The sequence below is a fragment of the Nothobranchius furzeri genome, chromosome 13 (genome assembly GCF_043380555.1).
Source record: "Nothobranchius furzeri strain GRZ-AD chromosome 13, NfurGRZ-RIMD1, whole genome shotgun sequence".
In the NCBI taxonomy this organism is placed as follows: Eukaryota; Metazoa; Chordata; class Actinopteri; order Cyprinodontiformes; family Nothobranchiidae; genus Nothobranchius; species Nothobranchius furzeri.
In genome coordinates, this window is record NC_091753.1 from 27,069,273 (window position 1) to 27,088,183 (window position 18,911).

Below are 18,911 nucleotides of genomic sequence, written 5' to 3' on the forward strand. Positions count from 1 at the left end.
TGAAGAGTTGGCGGTGGATTGAGCAAATAATAATTGAGTGATCTAAAAAAGATGCCGCTAAAATTATTCCACTAAAAAATCTGGTTGACTCCCCGTGGGATGGTCATTTAGCATGAGCTGTGAGCTTTTGCTGAACTCGGAGCTCTGGAGAACTGGGGAAAATAGGAAGTGAGTTCACTTCCAAGAGGTGTTTGTTTAAAATTTTGACCAACCAGATGTGAGAAATTTGAATAGGCGTTCACCAAGACCGTCAGATTTCACACATTCCTCAGGTACTCAGAGGAGCTTGATTTCATTTAATGTTAAGTAAATTTGTTAAACATTCATTTGTTAATATACTGATATTAATATGCGAATGTAACTAGTAATAAATCATTATTAAACTCTCAAGTAGACTTGTTTAGTGTATTTAAGATCTAAAAGAAGTCATGAAAATCTAAACATGTATGTTGATTAATTATTTATGTATTAAATCTCTTTAGATAGAACATTCATTGTAGATGACGCAGAATATGAATGTAGATTGAGACCAAACAATCACTTTTCTTAAAAGAGTAAAAGTCTCAACTTCTGCAGTACACCTTGTAACTTGCAGCTCCTTGTAAACATGGGAGATTATTTTGGCTTAGTTTCCAGATGGTTTGGTTGGAGAACTTAAACGGAATTGTTTTGGTACAGGGAAGAACACAACATTCCTAGCAAAAGGAAGCTGATGGGCACTTGATGGTCTGTTAACCTCTGACATTGCTGTGGAGAAATAGCTCTGTTGAACTTTCTCAACGCTACAACATGAAAAACTGTCCTAATATTGACAAATAGCACTCATGTTGGATGCAGGTACTCTCTGAAATGGAACCTATAAGCAAATACAGAGTCCTAAACCAAACTTTGCACATAGACTTGAATAAAAGGCTGAAAATATGATAAAACTATAAATACAGCAATGACCAGATCAGATAAGAATCTGTGCATTAATGTTCTGAATGGAAACGTTTTAAGCAAACATGTTGCACTTTGTGTAATATTGAAGCTAATAAAGATGGCTTGTATTAGATTAGTCAGAGGAATCATGAGTTTTGGACCAGTTGCAACCTCACAGACATGGATGGCTGTGATAAAGGTGATAATGTCACCAGGGAGCTTGTCAGATAAAAACCACAAGAGCTGTTGCTTTCATAAAAAGGACTAGAAATCAGCTGTTTTATGTGACCAGTGACTGAGCTGTGTCTCTTCTGTGCAGGTCTGACAGTGCAACTGAAAAAATCAGGTAAGCTTGTTTTCCTCTCTTGTTTCCCCAGAGAGCTTCTACTGAGCGTGTGCATACAGGTGAGGGTACAGTGGGACTGGCTCCACTGTCACCCCATTTGCCCCGGCCCGCCCACTGTGCATGTGATCAAATTCATGTCTTTGTCCACCAACTAAGGTGTCTGAATACGCTTTACATTTGGAGAGGCCAGCAGTGAATACAGTTGCAAGCCATGGAATGCCTTTGTTTGCTTTTATTGGACAAACAACATCAGACACAAACAGGGCTTTGGGAGTTGGACACCATTGTGGCGCTTTTAAGTCTTCCTGCTGGACCGGCCAGTAGCAGGTCAGCAGTGTGGACACACACCGGTGGCTCATCAGGGTGTTAGAGCTGCACCGTCACATGAGACTCTGGGTCTTAAGCAGATAAGGTGAGTGGGATTAGAGAGGGCATTTTAAGGCCTTGTGGCCGCACATGAGACATAACAGGAGACAAGGTGCTTCGGTTCATTTGGGAAGACATACGGAACATTTTCCTGAATGTTACTTTTAATACATGCATAAAATTCTCTTTTGAATATGGGAATTTGCCATTTTTCTACTTCATTTGGAAAATACTGTGTTGTGCTGTGAAGGATGTGGGTTTATGTTTTTGTGTTTTTGCAGTGATCAGTGATGAGAAGCGGTGTGTGTCTTATGTGTTGAGTGTGTGTGTGGTTCGGGTCGCTCATGTGCGGTGAGACCAACGCACTGGATCCAGCCACTCTGTGCTTCATTAGCTGGTGGACGTCTTTTAACCCCTGTGGTTGTTCCTGTTTTGTTACTGGATGCATTTTCTTCCACTTAGAATCTTTGGTAGTTTTTGAATAATTGAGACACTTGTTGTTTATTTCTTGGAAGGGTAATCAGATGATTCTGTGCGAGGGTGAAATAAATAGTGGAGAGAAGTTTTGCAGGTTTTTTTCTTTTTCTTTAACAAATCAGATAATAAATTACTTTAAACGTATGAATACAATCGGTTTTACTATTTTACGGGAGTGATGGGTCCAGCAACACCAATGCATCGGAGCGTGTGTCTACTGTAGCTCACAGAGCGAGATCCCGTGTCGGTGCGCGTATCTCAAATGGGGGTACGCGTACCCCTGGGGGTACGTGAAGAAACTCCAGGGGGTACGTGGCAAAATGTACATTCATTTATAAAATAGAATCCATGCAAAATATTTTAAAAATAATTATTTAATACATATTTTAGGAAAATATAAGTAAAAGTTCATAAAATGTGTTTTATATTCAGTAGAAGTTGGCTAAATTCATTATCCCAAAATCCCAGGGTCTTCCCCCCCCCCCCCATACCAGAATGGTTAACTCCAACCTGTCATATAAAGCCTGGTATCGCCAGTTAGTCACTTGGATCAGCGTTCAACACGTGGTTGAATACAGCAGCAATTGTTTGGAAAACACGGAGGGACAAGTGGCCAAGAAGGCCAAACCAGAGCCGGCTAAATCCCGGCTGTATCTTGAAGATTACGTTTTAATTGGATTTACTTCCACAAGTTGCAACCCACCCAAGGCACTGTGTTTTTTAGGGTTAGGGTGATTTTTTAAAGAGGAAACTGTCTGAATTCAGATCATCTCAAGACACGATGCGGAAGGCCTCCACAACATCAGCCAAAGCCCTAGAGGCCTCTATTGAGGTATGTTGATACTGATGACATGATGACATTTATGAGCACATACTATTTTGCAAAAGCTTGGAAGGGAAAACGACAGGAGCGGACATATTTAATGTTGTCAATGCCGCTTTCTGTGAATATGGTTTGAGCTGGAAATCCTGCAGCAGCATCTGTACGGACGCGGCAGCATCAATGACGGGGCCGTGCGAAAGGACTGATAGCGCGCATTAAAAAAGAAAACCCCGACGTGATGTGGACTCCCTGTGTCATACACAGGGAAGCATTATCCAAGAAAATGAGCCCTGTGTTACATGATGTTTTGAACAGCAGCTTCAAAGTGATCAACTTCAGTCCAGGCCACTTAATGCGCGCCTGTTTTGCCATCTCTGCGAAAATATGGTAGCTGAACACACACGACTGCTGCTGCACACAGAAGTGCGCTGGCTCTCTTGAGGGAAAATACTCAACCGGCTGTAGGAATTAAAATCCAAAGTACACGCCTTTCTGACTGAGCACAGATCTCCCCATGCCACCTTGTTCCAGGACACGGATTGGCTTGCAAAGCTGTGTTATCTGGCCGATATTCAGCAAACTGAACGAACTGAATACATCTCTGTTTGGCAAAAACACCAGCATTTTAAACCTGTATGTATATTTCCAATACAGTTAGTAATGAATTATTAACATTTAAAATATTTGAAATAGTTTTTTTTTTTTCAAATGGTTGAATTTTGTTCATGTGTATCAGTTCCAAAATTGAATAAATCAGTCACTGAAGGCACAGTGCTCTATTTAAGTTCTTTTGTTTTTTACAACCAACAATGCTTTTGCGCTGATTGGGGGTATTCGGCTGAAAAAAATATTTCACAGGGGGTATGTCAGTGAAAAAAGGTTGAGTACCACTGATTTAGGTGGTAGTCACCGGTACAGCTGCTGTTTCGCTGGTCAGTGAAGTGCCAAACCGCGTTTAAACGGAGGAGCGTCTTCGTCTGTCAACGGGATGAGTTTCTGCCAAATAGCACATGTGTTGAAGCAAAATGATTCTTCTGATACATCATGGAGCCAGAGTGAGAACAGAATGTGGTCCGTGAGGGATCATTTTGTTCTTTTTATTTCATTTTATTTCCTTGTTTCATCTTTGTCCTCTTCGTTTGTGCTTGATCCATCAGAATTTAGGTTTTAAATTGTTTTTTACATTCATTATTTTCTGCAGGTGAAATGATGCATTTGTTTAACTGAATTTTCATACAATAATAAAAGAATGTCGTCAATGCTGAGACGTCACAGGAAAAAATGCATGCGGAAATTGGCCGTCAGAGCGGGGGGTGTGCGTGTTGGGTGCGGATCAGACCGGCCCACATTGGGTAAACGACACAGCAAGACTTGATGTCAGTGGAGAGTCTGGCCTACAATGATACTTATGATCCAGCAGGTTTCCGTAGACAAACAGTGACACGTGTTGACATAGAGTCGATACAGTTTGGGTAATGTGTCGAAACGCTTCACGGGGCTTCATCTGCCCATCACTATTTTACGGCTCACTTTATGTTACTGTTTACCCTGTTTTATCCAAAAAGAGCTTGGGTCAGCATAAAGGATCGTAGATTTAATACAAATTTTTTTGCTGAACCACAAAGACATGATCTGAAGTTACTTTGTCAGTTACTGAGTTTAAAGGTCAAACACAAAGACTTTTGGTAGCCAACTTTCTGTACATTTATACTTAAAGGAAAGTGTTTAACTGGAGGCATCATCCTATAGAGAGGTGCAAACATTTTTTTGTGTTTTAGAAAATAAGTTATCAAAAAAGTCTTACTTTATGACCATGTGACAAAAAACCAAAGAGGTGATGTAGTTACTGTTTACAATCAGTAAGTGTGTGCAGTTGCAGAGTGTGCACCGAGCACCCTGCAGCGCCGGCGTTTGTAATTTGACACCGGCAGGCTAAAAACTCCACAGTTGTTTAAAGAACCAAAGTCAGTAAACAGGAGCGACCCAGAAGTTATTTTTTTTGTACCCCGAAGAAACCACGTCATCTTATTGTTTTACTCTGATACTGACAAGTTTTAGTGTTCACCTTTGTGTTTCACTCTAGATTTTATTGTTTATGCCTTGTTGGGTGTCATTCTTTTCAGCACAAGCTCACCTGCTAATTTAGAGTAACTTCTTCATTTTGTCATACTGTATTAGCACACTGAACCTGAAAGTACACAAAAATTAAATTTTGAGTAGAAAAATGTACATAGTACATATATTGCTGTGAAAACCACTAACATTTGTAAAGAAATATTTTCAGCACTAAGAGTAAAACTGTTGAGTGTGAGTAAAAAAACAAAAAAGGTTAAACAGGATCAGATTTAGCAGGTCACAAAATGATATACATATATTTCCATTTACAAATATATACATATATTTAGAAAGAAGGTGTAATTACCAAAAGCCATATTTTATGTGTGCCAAGCCTCAAAGTAACACAGGGGAACATTAGTTCAGTACAAATCCAGTGGGTGTCCTTCCTGACTTTGTCCACCAGAAAGCAGCAATGAGCACACTCCCGGAAGCAGAAAGCTTTCTCTGCCTGCACCTAGCAACTATTTACGCATGATTTTTGTGACTGGGTGAATTAATAATGAGGTACTTTGTGATGGGTGATCTGGTTCTTATCACAGCCTATAGGATGAGCTTGGTCTTGTTTTTCTTCCTGACTCCGGAGTCCTAGCTTACGGTGTGTAGCAGCGAGAGCCGACAGAGCCGTCACAGAGCTGTAGGACTTCGCTCTGCATCTGCCACAGATCTAATATGCAAAAGCACCTCTATCTTGGCATGAATTATTTGCCCTAAATGTCTTACTTTTACTTGGATAAACATGTTAAATCACAACTTTTATTTAGTTTTAGACTTCATTTGTCAAAACAAGCTGTAATCATGACGCTAAGTGATTTCCTGGTTGCATAATAATGGGAGTAATGCGTCCGGTGCGTGATCATCATGCACCGGCATGTGGATTGACTCCAGAGGTTTAAAGGCACACTTGGCAGTTTCACTTGCTTTTAGCACCCCCTAATGTCCATTATTAATTCTCTGTGGTCGAACCAAAAATGAAACTGTGCGTTCGTCATTTTGACACCTTAATCTAACAGCTGAAATGTCTCCTCCAGCGTTCATTAGGGTCTACAGGAGTGATTCATCACCAGTTTAAACAAATCAGCTGTGTTCTTTTGTTACTAAAACATTCAGGAAATGTGCTGGCAGCAAAATGCAGCACCAGGTTTGTCAGCTCAATTTTTTAACAAGCCCCTATGAGTGGCCTGCCAGTCTGAAGTTGTAAATGTGATATTCGGGCCACAGAGGGAGGTGGGGGTCTCAGAGTCATTCATTAACCTTGTAAAGGGTCATTTTAGCACATACTGGCTCCTCAAGAGAATAATAAAAATATATGAAAATGCTGCATAGTTTGGCTTTAAATATAACTTCAAGTCAACACAACTAGTTTGTTTTTACAAAAGAAATGTCTAAATATATATTATTAATTGATGTGAGATTAACCTACCACATATTTGCAGAATACGTCATTTCAGTTAGAAATAATGGACCAGTGGTGCTGATAAAAGGAACACACTAACTGGCCGTTAGTTGGGGTAAGTGAAATACGGGCTAAAAAATCTGGTAAAATCTTTAAAGGTATTTATTTACCTGTAATAATAATTAGTAGTAATTATCAGTAGTTATCTATTTAAAAATATTTTACAGTTCTTTCAGTCATACATTTGCGCAGAAGTTTACAGTCGATCAGATAAAATGAGTGTGTATATATTGTGGTCATGAAAAAATAAATAAATGTCCCATTTATGGGGGTTAAAGTTTCAAAGAGCAACTGCAGGCGCCACTGAGCTGGACTTGGCCCAGAGCCACAGGATGCAGACCCCAGAGTTACAGTCATCCAAAGCTAAATTCATCCCAGTGATGACACAATGGTGACCTGTGATTGGAGGTCTTTAAAAAGGAGTCAGAGCTGTAAAACCTCCACATCATAATGCCTCTCTGCCCCCGACTGCTTCTGTAACTGAATCCCTTTACCTCCCATTCTTCACCCTGCTTCTACTTTATTTTGTTCTTTAGTAAAATTGTGTCTTCCTGCTGCAAAACACTCTTTATCTCTTAAAATAATTAACCATCTGAAAACTGCCGCTTGATCAGAGGTCGTCATTGCATTTTTTTACTATTAAACTTCTGCAAGTTTTGATTAGAAACAGATTTCATGATTCTTTGTTTCTGTGGCTTCAGGAACTCAACTGCAGGTATCCCCTCATCCTAAATCCTGCAAGCTGTGCAGAGTCCATAAATAAAGAAGCATTAAATAATTCATGTAAAAAGCCCTCTGGCTTTGTGATTTGGTCTCGGTCCTTATGTTGCTGCAGTTTGCACGTTTGAGACATTTTACCGACTTTCCTTTTTGTTTTAAAGTGGCTGTTTAGTTAAATAATGTCTCTGTAAGTGATCAGTTCCTCATAATGAGTGTCAGAGTTCTGCTGAAAGGCGTCTCCTGGCTTTGAGCTCTGCTTTTGTTCCAGTATCTATTCCTCTTCTGCCAGCTCTGTCCGTGGATTATTGATCATCGTCTGTGGTTTGAGACATTAGCATCCAGCTATGGAGCTCAGCATAATAGGATCTTTCTCCTCACTTTGTGCCAAAGCCTCCTGTTACGTAAACGATACCTGGGAAGCAGACAAGTTTTTCCTGGTTGTTGTTTCCTTTCAGAGGAGGGAAGGAGGATAGAGTCGAGAGGTGTGGCATGTCTGCCTTATTTTATGTATTTTACTGGGAAAATGAGCCCATCTGTATAACAGCCCCCATGACATCAGAATAATGGTCGTTGTCTTACACGTTTATGTCACTGGCATCCACCAGATGCTGAGAGTTCATGACGCACCTCATCCTGCCCACATTCATGTGTGTTTGTGAATGAGCACGCAGCCACTCCATCGCTGATGTGGCTCTTCCGAGGGATGCTTTAATGCAGCGGTTGAAGGCAGTGAAAGTGTGCCTGCAGCGTGTAGATAGGAGCACCAAGGAGGAGGAGGAAGAAGAGAGACGGAGAAAGTGATGTGGTGTAGATGGGGGGTGGAGGAAAAGAGGTGAAGGACCACCCTCATTGAGAAGTCATTCTTAGGGAGCCTACCAAATAAACCTTCCCACACACACACCATAGGCAGCCAGCCAATCAGATCGCTCTCATCTCTGGCCCGTCCTCCCCCGTACAGCTGCTCATCCATGGCTCAGCAAAGCATATGCGAGGTGAAGCAGCAGGAAGCGAGCTTGTGCATCGCCTGGAAGGAAATCTGGGTGTTTTAGCTAGGAGGGAAAATGATGATTTGGCCATAGCCAAATAGCTAAAACTGAGAGGAAGAAATTTGAGTTTGTTTCTTTCAAGATGGCACGATCCAGTCCTCCTGAACAACCTGCTAACTAAGAGATGCCTGAGCCATCGCTTTCCCTCTGACTGGTACAGGAGGTGCTGTGTTCAACATCAGGACCTGGGGGCAGGCTGAGTCTCAGCAGCGGTGACAAAGCATGCTGGACGAGTTGCTATTTGACATGAAAACAACAAGATGTTGACTGAAGAGAGGCCATGAGAGCTACAAGAGAGGCCAGAATGGTGTCAGCCTGTTCACCATGCACAAACAGAAGGTCAGATTCAGTTTCTGTCTCCCATCTCACTTCAAAATTCCAACTATAAGATCTTTGTCTTTCATATATCTTTAAAATCAGTGCTTAAATTATTAACAGCAGGCTTTTCTAACACTTGATTTGTCATTTACTTTTTACTTTTTACTTTTTAATTCATACTGAGGACCAGTACTGATATTGAATTGTGTTGTCGTAGGTTTATAGTCCTAAAATGTTCAGTAAAGAGAATATTTGTCCATAGCCTGATGATTGTAGGGATATCCCACCACACCGGCGCGCACACACGTGAGCTGAGAGGATTGTCCAGCCTTCTTCAAAGTGGTCCATTGCCGCCTATTCCACTAGATTTATGGTTCCTGTCAGGGCAACCCTGAGTCTGCTTTATGTTATAGTCAGTTAGCTAGCTCCTAAATGAATCCTGAGTGAGCGTCATCAAGAGCCAAAGGAAGTGCTCAGAGATTAAGCTCTTTATGATTTATTATTGTATAGTAAAAAAATGCCTCTAAAGGGAATTTACAGCCATTTTAAAGTTTGTAAAGATAGTTCTGTGAACAGTCTCTGTTCAGAGAAACAGCGTTACAGTTAGGGGTTGGAGTCGTGCATTGACTGGAACCAGGACTAATATTCAGTTTCTCCCAGAATCTATACCCAGTTAAAAGGAAGAAGAAGCTGCCAATACCAACAAAGAGTCCGCCTGAAGTGTTTGTGGTACTGCGTTCTAAAGTGTGGCGTCACTTTAGAACGTTAATAGAATTAAAACTCATGGAGAAGTTCCGACTATTTCATTAAGTAAGACGTAAGCTTGCTCGTTTGAAGCATGTAAAAGTTTTGACCCGGCGTTTTGAAGGAATCGCAGTTGAGAATCGCTAGGAACCGGAATCAAAAAGAGGAATTGGAATATGAACTAGAATCTTTCTAATTCAAACAATGCCCACCCTAACTCTTCCCTGATGAGCTGGTCTGGGAGCAGCCAAGACCAACGTGGATTTCTAACATAGCTTCCATCTTCAAAACCTCATAGCCTTTTATGCAAACATTGTTTTTTGACACTTTGGCATTACATTCAACTTAGCATCACACAGTTATTTCTACAGAAACATTATTATTATTATTATTGTTATTATTATTATTGCTGTTTTTGTTATTACTGTTATTATAAGATCCCTGTTTGACTTGATTTATTTAAAAGATTTGGTGGATGGAGCTGTAATAAAATTTAGGAATCCAATTTACACTTTGTTGCTTTCAGACTAGCCATTAGCTCATCAGTCCTGTTGGATGCAAACTCTGTTTCTACTAACAGAGGCTATTCAAGAAAAACATAAGTAGTATTTAAAGCTTTTACACAAAAACACACAGAAAAATGACCAAAACATAATTCCATTGTCCAAGGTGTCACAACACAGGAATATTTTTTTCTGTTTAGTAGCTTATTTTTATTACATGTGTTAGATTATTTTTAGTTTAGGTTGTATACACTATGCCTTATTTGACTGTGTAAAGAAGCTAAGTATTCACTGACTATGTGTATGTCTTTTAAACTATTTTTTTGTTTTTAAAGATTATTTCAGAAATTCAGAAATCACAGTTTAGGGCTGTGAGGAACACTTTTATTCATTAAAGTGTTTATGCCAGTTTTTATATCCGTACCTCCGGATTTTAAAATGTGATCTGGAAAACATGTCATATTCTAGTGTAATGTGAGTAATGTGATGATAACATGTAAAATAAGAAATCCACCTGGATTAGTATGTATTTAAGCACATAGATTAATATAATATTTCATTTTTTATGTGTATACGTTATTTTATTCTATAATTTTACATCTGCGCTTTTCATTGTTTCTTTGCATATAACGGCAGTTTTAAATATGTTTTTAAGTTTATTTTGATAGAAAAAAAATCTTACAATTATAATCTCTTGATTGACCTATTATTAAAAGTGATTAGAAGTGATTCATTCTGAAAACTAATTAACACAATAATTAAAAAGGTAATAAACAGGGTGTGTTTTTTCTTCTTCTTTTTTCGTTTCCTTCCCTTTACTTTTGGACCGTTTAAAAGCTCGGTCCCAGGATTGTGAGCCTGAGCTGTGAATGTTCTATCACTGTCTGTTTTTTGAGCCAGCTGTTTGAGCTACGATGAAGGTGACTCATTATGTACTCCTCTCTGTAGACGTGTCTGTCATTGGCACACCCACCTACTGCTTTTGTGAAAGGTCTTGTTTTCTTTCATGCTGGGTGGACATCTGCCTCGCTACAGGGTCACACAAGGAGATGTGTCATGCACATATGCCATTTAATGGGATATAAACTAAGTTTAGGCCCTATTTTGTCTTATTAATTGACAGATGTGTCAGTATCTGTCCACAGTTAGACACCACATTTGCAAATTCTATAGATTTTAGTAATGGATCCCTGTTGTGGGAGTCCGATTTTGTCACACAGCTGTTGGAAAACAGTGGGGGGGGCGTTTTGTTGTAGCCCCAGCACCGACATCAAGTACCAGTTTATTCACATAGCCTTACAGAGCAGACTGTACCTGAGTGGGCCATGCGTTTCTGACCAGCAGGCCACCACTGATGACTAATCACATTGTTTCCGTTGACTCACGATGTAAAGCGCATATCAGCAGCTTTAATCCCACTAATCACACTCAAGGTTTCAATCTGCAGCCCAGCATGCCAACATGGGATTATTATTTTCATCCAATCGGCACACTGACCATATGCTTGTACAGATTAATTCTAAATCGTAGCAGTCATTTGGAAAGGTAAATTAACTGAATTGGCTTTTATCAAAAAAAGATTAAAAACGAACTGATATGCTTTCAGACAGTTCTAGTCTGTTTGCCCAGTATTTTAAAGGTGTAGAACTGTCACGTTGCAAGTCAGGAGGAGGTTTGGGCCCAAAATGCAGACACCCAGAACGACATGAGGCAGGAGTGGATGTAAATGAAAACATTCCTTTATTAGGAAGTAGAACTAAAAAAAATCCTTAGGGCAGGAAGCCAAAAAACAAATGTCCTGAAACCCAGGAGAACGAAAGCTCACATAGAGCACAAAACCTAGAGACGAGGAACAAAACAACGCTGACACCAAACAATGGACCGACAAAAAATTGCGACACAGACAGGGTTTTATACACTGGGGAGGATGAGAGGGAGATGACCTGCGGGTCTGTGGGGAGAGAGACCAGGTGAACTGAGTTACTAATCAGGGAGGAAAACTAACATGACCTAAGAATAAAACCTAAAGACAAGAAAAGCAGGAAACATAACTAATAATCTAATGGGGGAGAAAAACCTCAAACACCGATGGGAAAAACACACTAGAGAGACTAATAATATGAACAGCTGTAGCTAAAGGAAAATGACCTAAGAGAAAACCTAAAGACCAGAAGGGCAGAAAACATAATATTCTAAGGGGGGAGTTGAAATTAAAGGAAAAACACTACAGAAAGAAAAGCTACAGGGGCGTGACTAAAGGGGGCCACGGGAGCACAGGAACTGGGAGGGGGATATCTGAGGAGGGAAACCTAGAGGGCTGAAGATCTGGGGAAAATGGAGAACACCAGGAGACACATGAGGAAGACGCAGAACAAGGACACATGAGGGCGCTAGGAGACACAAAAGGAGAACCTAGAGAGGGATGGAGAACACAAGGAGACACATGAGGGGAGACGCAGACGCAGACCATGACAAGAACACTGACAACCCATTTTCTAAATCTTCTTTCTGATCATAATCGTCAATGGGTTTTTCACACAGGCTGAATGTGAAAATTGTCTCCTACACCTATCTCCTGCATTAGCGTCTGATAGAAAATAGACAGTGAAACTCTAGGCTTAGAAAATCCTCACAGATATACGTCTCATTGTTACTTAACATTCATTGAGTCACCCAACTTGACTCACAACGGGGAAGACTGTTGCTGGTTTACCGTCCAGGAAACAGCAGAGAACGTCTTGACTAGTAGAAGCTAACCGTTAGCCTTTGCAACTCCACCACACAGCATAACTCCTCCTGGCTTGTCTTATTTGTGCAGATAAAACATCAACATTGCCAGTCAGTGGTAGAGTCATGTTGCTGTTAGCCAATCCATGGCGAGGTGTCCAAATATCAGGAAATAAGACTCCAAAATCTGCCATCTGAAGCTCAGCTGTGGTGTGTGGCTCAGTTCAACTTCCTGAAATTGGTGCACAAATGTTTATCTTCTCCAGAATATTACTTTCAATGCATTAATTCCTAGTAGAGACCACTGCAAATGTATTGATTAAACGAATGTTCAACACTTTTAAGACTAGTGAAAATCTTTCTAACTGCATCAAAGCACACCTAGTGTGGAGTTACATTGGTTTAGATTTTAAAATTAAGTGAAAAATACTGATTCATATTCTAAAGTCGTAGGCCCTGTCTACACTAGTGCAGATAGAGTTTTCTGCATTCATGAAATAACTTTAATCATGATTATTCGGCAACAATGCTGTAATACTCCTCTTCACCTCTAGTTGGTGACAGCACTCACTTTAACGACAACATAACGACACAGAGAAGGAATATTCTTGGCTGCAGATTGTCACAAAACCAACGCATTCTCACACCCAAAGTGTCGAAAAATGATGCGTGTGACCAAGCGTCAAAATATGACGATCAGGGAGCCCTTGCACGTCGGGAGAGGACGCACTGTGCCAGAGCATCGGTATTCGACGCCCGCGGTGAGACGGACATTTGACCGACTTGTGAAATACTTAACCTTCCCCTCACCCCCATTCTAATCTTAACCAGCTTGTGCATGCAAAGCCTAAGTAAAAATTACTGAGTTAAGGTTAGGATGGGGGTGAGGGGAAGGTTAAATAGCTAGAGGTTCGAGGAACAATGTCCGTGTCACCGCGGGCGTCGGATACGGACGCCCGCGGTGACACGTGTCCCTGTACATCCTCTCCCGACGCGCAGGGACACCCTGATCGTCATATTTTGACGCTTGGTCACACACGTCATTTTTCGACGCTTTGGGTGTGAGAATGTTTTGGCAAAACATGTTTTTTATTCTCTCTTTTACAATCTCAGATTTCAAGAGGGTGTTCTTTTTTTAAAGTTTAAAGTCTTTTATTTCTAGTGCACACTTACAGCTTGATAGCATACGGCTGTTTAAATATCACGTATAATGTTTCAGTTTTATAAGTTTGTGATCCATTCTTTCAGTCTCAGACATGAGTCACTTCCTGTCTAGCCGTTCCAAAAGCAACACAAATTATTCACAATTTGAGTGTCTTTATTTTCTGTAAAACTACACATGAAAATAAATCTAAATTTGTATTTTTATGGTGAATATTTTAAAGCAGTTTAAATAATGTCCTTTATTTTGCCGTCAATAGGAAGCAGACAGAGTCATTGGCTGAATGACCTTTCTTCTCAGCAGGTAACACGCCTCTTAATCAACTTCTCTCAGTGAGAAATTATTAAATTTGATTCCCTCGCAGACTGAATTGGGATCTATGAAAGGTACTCCACAGCAGAAGGAAAATTCAAGAGCCGCATTGAAGCTCTGTCTGGGTGAAGGAGCGGAAAGGAATTGTCGCCGCTGAAGAGCCAAGTGCATTATCAGATGCCTCTGCCAAAATAAATTGATAGGGTAGAAAGAGGGGTGGTGGAGGACTTCTGATTCACCAGACGTGCTACTGGAACCAAAGAGTCTATTGTTTCTTTCCTTAACGTATAAAAAACACAAATGCACATGAAGTCATTACTGTTAAATATGCATGTAGGATGATGATTTCTGCAAGTTAAAGGTTTCCATTTAATATCAGAAAAAATGCCACTGACTGTTACAGTTTTACAAGGCAAGACATAATAATATTTAAATTAAAATAGCCAAACTTATGATACGTTCTTTTTTTTTTTCATTTTCAGTTTTAGACTTCAGTTATCTTCAACAAATCTGGTATCAATACGCAGACGTTGTACCGGGACAATCACATCATAACCTATCAAATCAGATTCTACCAAAGCTTCTCATTTCCTCTTTTCTACCTTCACCGCTAGGCCAAGCAAAAGAAGTGGAAGAAAGTGATATGGAAACCTCAAAGGTAGGAAATAACTCAACAAGCATAAGACACTCCACACAGTGGTGAAACGACTCATCCACTGAAATAATTGGCAGCAGTTCTAACAACCCCATCTTTATTATTCACATATAATAAAACGCTCCTGATTATAATGTGTGTATGTGTATATATATATATATATATATATATATATATACACACATACATAGGACACCTGTTCAACTTCTCCTTAATGCAATTATCTAATCAACCGATCACATGGCAGTTGCTTTAATGCATTTAGGGATGTGGTCCTGGTCAATACAATCTCCTGAACTCCAAACTGAAGGTCAGAATGGGAAAGAAAGGTGAGTTAAGCCATTTTGAGCGTGGCATGGTTGTTGGTGCCAGACGGGCCGGCCTGAGTATTTCACAATCTGCTCAGTTACTGGGATTTTCACCCACAACCATTTCTAGGGTTTACAAAGAATGGTGTGGAAAGGGAAAAACATCCAGTATGCGGCAGTCCTGTGGGTGAAAATGCCTTGCTGCACAACATGCACAACCTTGAGGCGGATGGACTACAACAGCAGAAGACCCCACCGGGTACCACTTATCTGCTCTACAAATAGAAAAAGAGGCTACAATTTGCACCAGCTCACCAAAATTGGACAGTTGAAGACTGGAAAAATGTTGCCTTGTTGGATGAGTCTCGATTTCTGTTGAGAGATTTAAATGGTAGAGCCAGAATTTGGCGTAAACAGAATGAGAACATGAATCCATCATGCCTTGTTACCGCTGTGCAGGCTGGTGGTGGTGGTGTAATGGTGTGGGGATGTTTTCTTGGCACACTTTAGGCCCCTTAGTGCTAACTGAGCATTGTTTCTGACCATGTCCATCCCTTCATGACCACCATGGACCCATCCTCTGATTGCTACTTCCAGCAGGATAATGCACCATGTCATAAAGCTCCAATCATTTCAAATTGGTTTGTTGAACATGACATTGAGTTCACTGTACTACAATGGCCCCCACAGTCACCAGATCTCAACCCGATAGAGCATCTTTGGGATGTGGTGGAACGGGAGCTTCATGCCCTGGATGTGCATCCCACTAATCTCCATCAACTGCAAGATGCTATCCTATCAATATGGGCCAACATTTATAAAGAATGCTTTCAGCACCTTGCTGAATCACTGCCACGTAGAATTAAAGCAGTTCTGAAGGCGAAAGGGGGTCAAACACTGTACTGATGTGTGTGTGTGTAGAGAGAGAGAGAGGGAGAGGGAGAGGGATTCTCATTTCCGCCATCAGAGGGAGCTGTTCTGAGATGGTCTCCATCTTATCAAGTCTCAGATTTCACTGAGTGGAATTAAATTGCAGTTACATCATTTACTGATTTGCTGTCAGCATTGTCCTCTACTGGAACACACCTGAGAATTGTGAATCAGAACCAGTTCTGGCTTCAATTTGATTGTATAACTAAAAAATATTCAGGTGAAAGTTGAAAATTTAGAATGTTTGGCTCGCCATGATATTCAAATTGTCATCGCTGTTTAGGTGAATCTCGAAAAATTAGAACATTGTGCAAAAGTTAACTTGTTTCAATAATTCAACTTAACCCTCTCAGGCTCAAAATAAGTTTTGATAAAAGGACAACCAACTAAGTCCTTCGGGGTACTTCTGAGTTAAAACATGCTCATGAAGTACGTTTGTGGAGTAACCAGGTAGGTAGGTTTCAACTGTTGCAAATCTGCAACGCCTGCCTCCAGAGGGTTAAATGGTGAAACTAATAAATGATATGGACTCATTACATGCATAACCAGATAATTCAACCCTTTATTTGTTTTAAGCGTGATGATTCAGACTTGCAGCTTACGACAACCCCACATTCAAAATATCAGACAATTAGACTATTGTGAAAAGGTTCAATATGCTAGGCTCACACTCTAATCAGCTGATGAATCCAGAACACCTACAAAAGGTTAATGAGCCTTTATATGGTCTCTCAGTTAAATTAATGAAATAAATGGATTTTTGCACCATATTCTAAGTTTTCCTGTTTCACCTCTAACTAATGAAGCTTCAGAAAAGAAGAGGAAGAGGAATGGATGGATGGATGGATGGATGGATGGATGGATGGATGGACGGACTGACTAGTGTATCTTGCTCTCTTGCACACGTCTGTGTTAAATATCACTGCTTTATTTCACTGCAGGGTGAACTTACTGAAATAACTCCTAAATAAGGAATTTTGCTTTATCTATTGATCGGTACATGATGTTATTTGTTTAATCGCAGGAGGATCATACTGTTCATAAGGATTCTGGTGAAGTGTGTCAGTCCACATCCTTGGATCACAAGCAAGGAAGCTTTAAAAATGGCACAAAGTAAAAAGGTCCACACTGTTGGACAAAAAATATTATAACTAACAAGTCCTGTAACAACAAAGCCAGGTCACCATCAGTTCATGATGTTTTAGCCTCCTTCAGCTCAAACTAGTGTAGACTGCATCAATGTTCACTCTGGTTTTAGCTCTTTGCTTGCCAACAACTACATCACTCTCTTACTTTACTTCCAGGCTCCACCATGATGCCAACAAACAAAAACTAAATTATCTTGCTTTCAATTGATGGTTGGCAAACTCAACAAGTTAACTGCTAGCCTAGTTACAGGCACAGTAAAAAGCTACTGCCGTAAAGCAGGTAGAGACCTCCCACTAGTGTTCCTATCAGAACCACAAAGTTGGTAATTGTAGTTTCTGGTCAACAGGAGGCTACAGACTGCTGTCCAGTATGAAGTTGCTCATGTTTCTGACTCAAGACCCACTGAAACCAGTTTGAAACTATAGCTTCAAGTGTTAAAAATGTTTTTATTTTGTGGATTCTATTGTATGTTTTAGGTTATTGACAAGATCTCACCACAAGTGTGTTACAATAGTGTAATCACTTCTTATGACTGATCACAATCACAACCCTAAAACTCTGGTTGATATAATAATAACCTATTGAACAACTCAGGATTTACCCCAAAATTCCACTATCTCCGCTCCGCTGCGCTCCACTCTGGCATGAACTCCGCAGCAAAAACAGTCCCGTTGTAGTCAATCAGAGCTGTTCCACCACTGCGGCCATGTGGCGCAGTGCGCCGCCCACCTTTCCGCCATCCAGCAAAAATAGGATCGATTCTATTTTTGCCGGAGCACCTCCGCAGTCAATGGACAGAAATCACAACCGCCCAACAGGAAAGGGAGCAAGCACAGCTTCCATTATTTCACAATAAATCGATAAACAAAGAGAGTTTTTTGTTTCATATGCACAGGTTTAACAACTTTTAACAACTATCAATGGCGGTTGAACTTTAAATGCACAAAAATAAGCCATAAATACAGTTTCTACTATCAAAGTAGTCACACTTTGTTGGTCCAAAAGCTGCTGCTCTCTCAACACAAATGATGGGCAGATTAAACAGTTCATTTCGATGCTTCTCCCACACAACGGGTGTTTGGATCTAACTTCCGCGTTTATTGCTCGGACTGTATCGCAAGATCTCAAAAATCCCGGCCATGCCTGTTTGCGCACCTCAGGTCTCCGCACCGGAGCGGAGCCGTTGTAGAGCGGGTATAGCATAATTTGAGTTCGGAAGCGAGCGGCAGCGGAAAGCGGGGGTGGAGCAGAGATAGTGGAATTTTGGGGTTACATCTAATATAGACCTAATCTTTTCCCCACAAGGAATTTCTCTTTTTTGTACGAGTTTAGTTTGTTGACAAAATCAAGGCCATCAGGTTTTCATTCACACGGTCAGCGATGCTGCTGAAATGCTTAAACCTTGTAGATTCATCAATGGAAAGTTAGGGTGTTAAACAAACAAACTCCACGTCTCTCCGCTGCTTTGTGACCAAGCGTGATGTAGATTATTTATGAAGCTCAAAATAGCACAAGTGTTACGTGCTTAGAGGTCTGGTGGGTTGAAATAGCCTAGCAACAAGTCGCAAGTATAAGTAAAGGCAGTGGGGGTCTGAAGCATAATGGTTGTGCTGATTGTGTATTTCTGTGAGGTTAAAAGCGGAACCTGAGGTTCACATGAGAGCCCGCCAGCCAGACTGCCTCAGACTTTGGTGGTCGGAAAACTGTCTGGGACAGCAGCTAATAGAAGTCAGTCAGAGAGGGGGTCTATCAATAAGGCTTCAGCTGGAGTTTTGTTACAGCATTTGTCAGAAGACACTAAACACATTTCAAGTCTCATCATTAGAAATGTAA

General features: G+C 40.6%; 1 protein-coding gene and 1 long non-coding RNA gene across 3 annotated transcripts in view; both read left to right on the forward strand.

Annotated features, from left to right (window-relative positions):
* The window catches only part of gramd1bb (GRAM domain containing 1Bb), a 123,431-nt gene that overhangs the window by 17,924 nt on the left and 86,596 nt on the right, over positions 1–18,911 (forward strand). For both annotated transcript variants that reach the window (XM_070543436.1, XM_070543437.1), the window contains exon 3: positions 1,241–1,267. In XM_070543436.1, coding sequence (XP_070399537.1) covers positions 1,241–1,267 — 27 coding nt within the window. The remainder of the gene's footprint in view (positions 1–1,240; positions 1,268–18,911) is intronic.
* LOC139062492 (uncharacterized) lies at positions 8,475–14,784 on the forward strand. The gene is made up of 3 exons (XR_011516024.1): positions 8,475–8,609; positions 13,984–14,027; positions 14,651–14,784. It is a non-coding gene; the product is annotated as an uncharacterized lncRNA (long non-coding RNA).